Source organism: Asparagus officinalis, chromosome 3 (assembly GCF_001876935.1).
Source record: "Asparagus officinalis chromosome 3, Aspof.V1, whole genome shotgun sequence".
In the NCBI taxonomy this organism is placed as follows: domain Eukaryota; kingdom Viridiplantae; phylum Streptophyta; class Magnoliopsida; order Asparagales; family Asparagaceae; genus Asparagus; species Asparagus officinalis.
Genome location: NC_033796.1, coordinates 59479331 through 59480790, shown reverse-complemented (window position 1 = coordinate 59480790; position 1460 = coordinate 59479331). Strand labels below are relative to the sequence as shown.

Genomic DNA, 1460 nt, shown 5'->3' with positions numbered 1-1460 from the left:
TTTCAGTGGGTTGAGGACTGCATTTCTAAATATCAAAGGTAAGGGACTGGCATGGAAAAAAACCCAAAAAAAATAAATGAAGTATACAGCTGCTCCCTCCACCTGTCTCCACAATCCATCCTCCCGATAAATACTCCGCTTTATTAATGACTACACAGCTACCCCTACCGCTACTTCGTCTCCATTAAAAATTTTATTTAAAAAAAAAAAAAAAACCCCACCAAAAAGAAATCGCAGGGCAAAATTTGGTCAAAATGCCTCTTTTTTAGGGGGCGGACTAATTGGAGAGACTCAAAAATGGGGGTTTGCTTCAGCAAGAAGAAGAAGAAGAGGAGCAAGGATTCCGTCGGCAGTGGGGAGAAGTCGAAGCCCATTCAGGATTGCAGGGATCCGCCGCCGACGGAATCGCCTCAAGAGGAGGAGAAAGTGAAGGAGGTGCTCTCAGAAACCCCCAAACTAGCAGCGGTAAGATCAAAAGATGACGAAATTGTCAAAAGAAGCAGGAGCAGGGGCAATGACGATGGTGAAGAGAAAGAAGAACCTGGAGTCAACGGCGACGCAACCCCAACCCCGAGCGAGTCAGCCACAACCACCGCTACTGCAGCTTTCACGGAGCAGAGCAAAGCAGGAGATGAGGAGGAAGAAGAGGTCGGAATCTCCGAGAAGAAGAAGACGAGACCGAGACCGAGACCGAGATCGAGATCTCAGTCTCCGGCAAAAGTCGTTCACAAGAGAACAAATTCTCGATCCTCAGACCACAGAGATTTTCCCGCCGCTGTTGCTTCTGCTACGAAGAAGAGAGAGATGAGAGCAGTCGACGTGGGATGCAGAACCTCGAGATCAGCGCCGTCGCCATTGAAGAATCGCTCGATTTCTTCGAGGAGAGATACCGGGGAGAGATCGGGGAGGAGATCGGCGTCTCCCGCAGACAATGACAGCAAGATGAGATCTTTTTGTGCGCCAGAACCAGCGGCGACGACGACGACGACGACGAAAGGGCGATCTTCTCCTCAATGAGGGAGAGTACCGGCGGCGCAGGGGCCTGGGGATTTGGTGGCGGCCAACAGCTTGCGGCGCGGCAAGATTGTAATAATGTACCAACCTCTGAGGCGGAGGAATCTCTGGAGAATCCGCTCGTTTCCATGGAATGCTTCATCTTCCTCTGATTCCTTTGTGCTGGAAAAAAAAATTATTAGGGTTAGGATTAGGCTTGATGACTATTTCCTTTTCCTCTGCCCCTTTTTTGTAATTAAGGTGATCAATTAGTATTAGGTTACCTTTTCTACTTATTAGCTGATTAAATCAGCTTCAGCGGAAAGAGCAGGGTGGATTTAGCCGGGGAAGGGTTAACGTGAAGTAATGTGATGTTTTGTATTGTCATTAGAAGTTATTGTTAATGTAATGGCTAACCTATATATTAAGTGATATGGGAAAATTGAATCTAAGGTGACACCCTAGGC

General features: G+C 47.7%; 1 protein-coding gene across 1 annotated transcript; it reads left to right on the top strand.

The window, feature by feature from the left end:
- Window positions 298-1017, top strand: LOC109835170. The gene has a single exon (XM_020403159.1). The coding sequence runs from the start codon at window positions 298-300 to the stop codon at window positions 1015-1017; it is 720 nt and encodes a 239-aa protein (XP_020258748.1).

What these genes read in the sequence shown, in the direction of transcription:
- LOC109835170 (XM_020403159.1), top strand. Translation starts at nt 298, where the DNA reads ATGGGGGTTTGCTTCAGCAAGAAGAAGAAGAAGAGGAGCAAGGATTCC.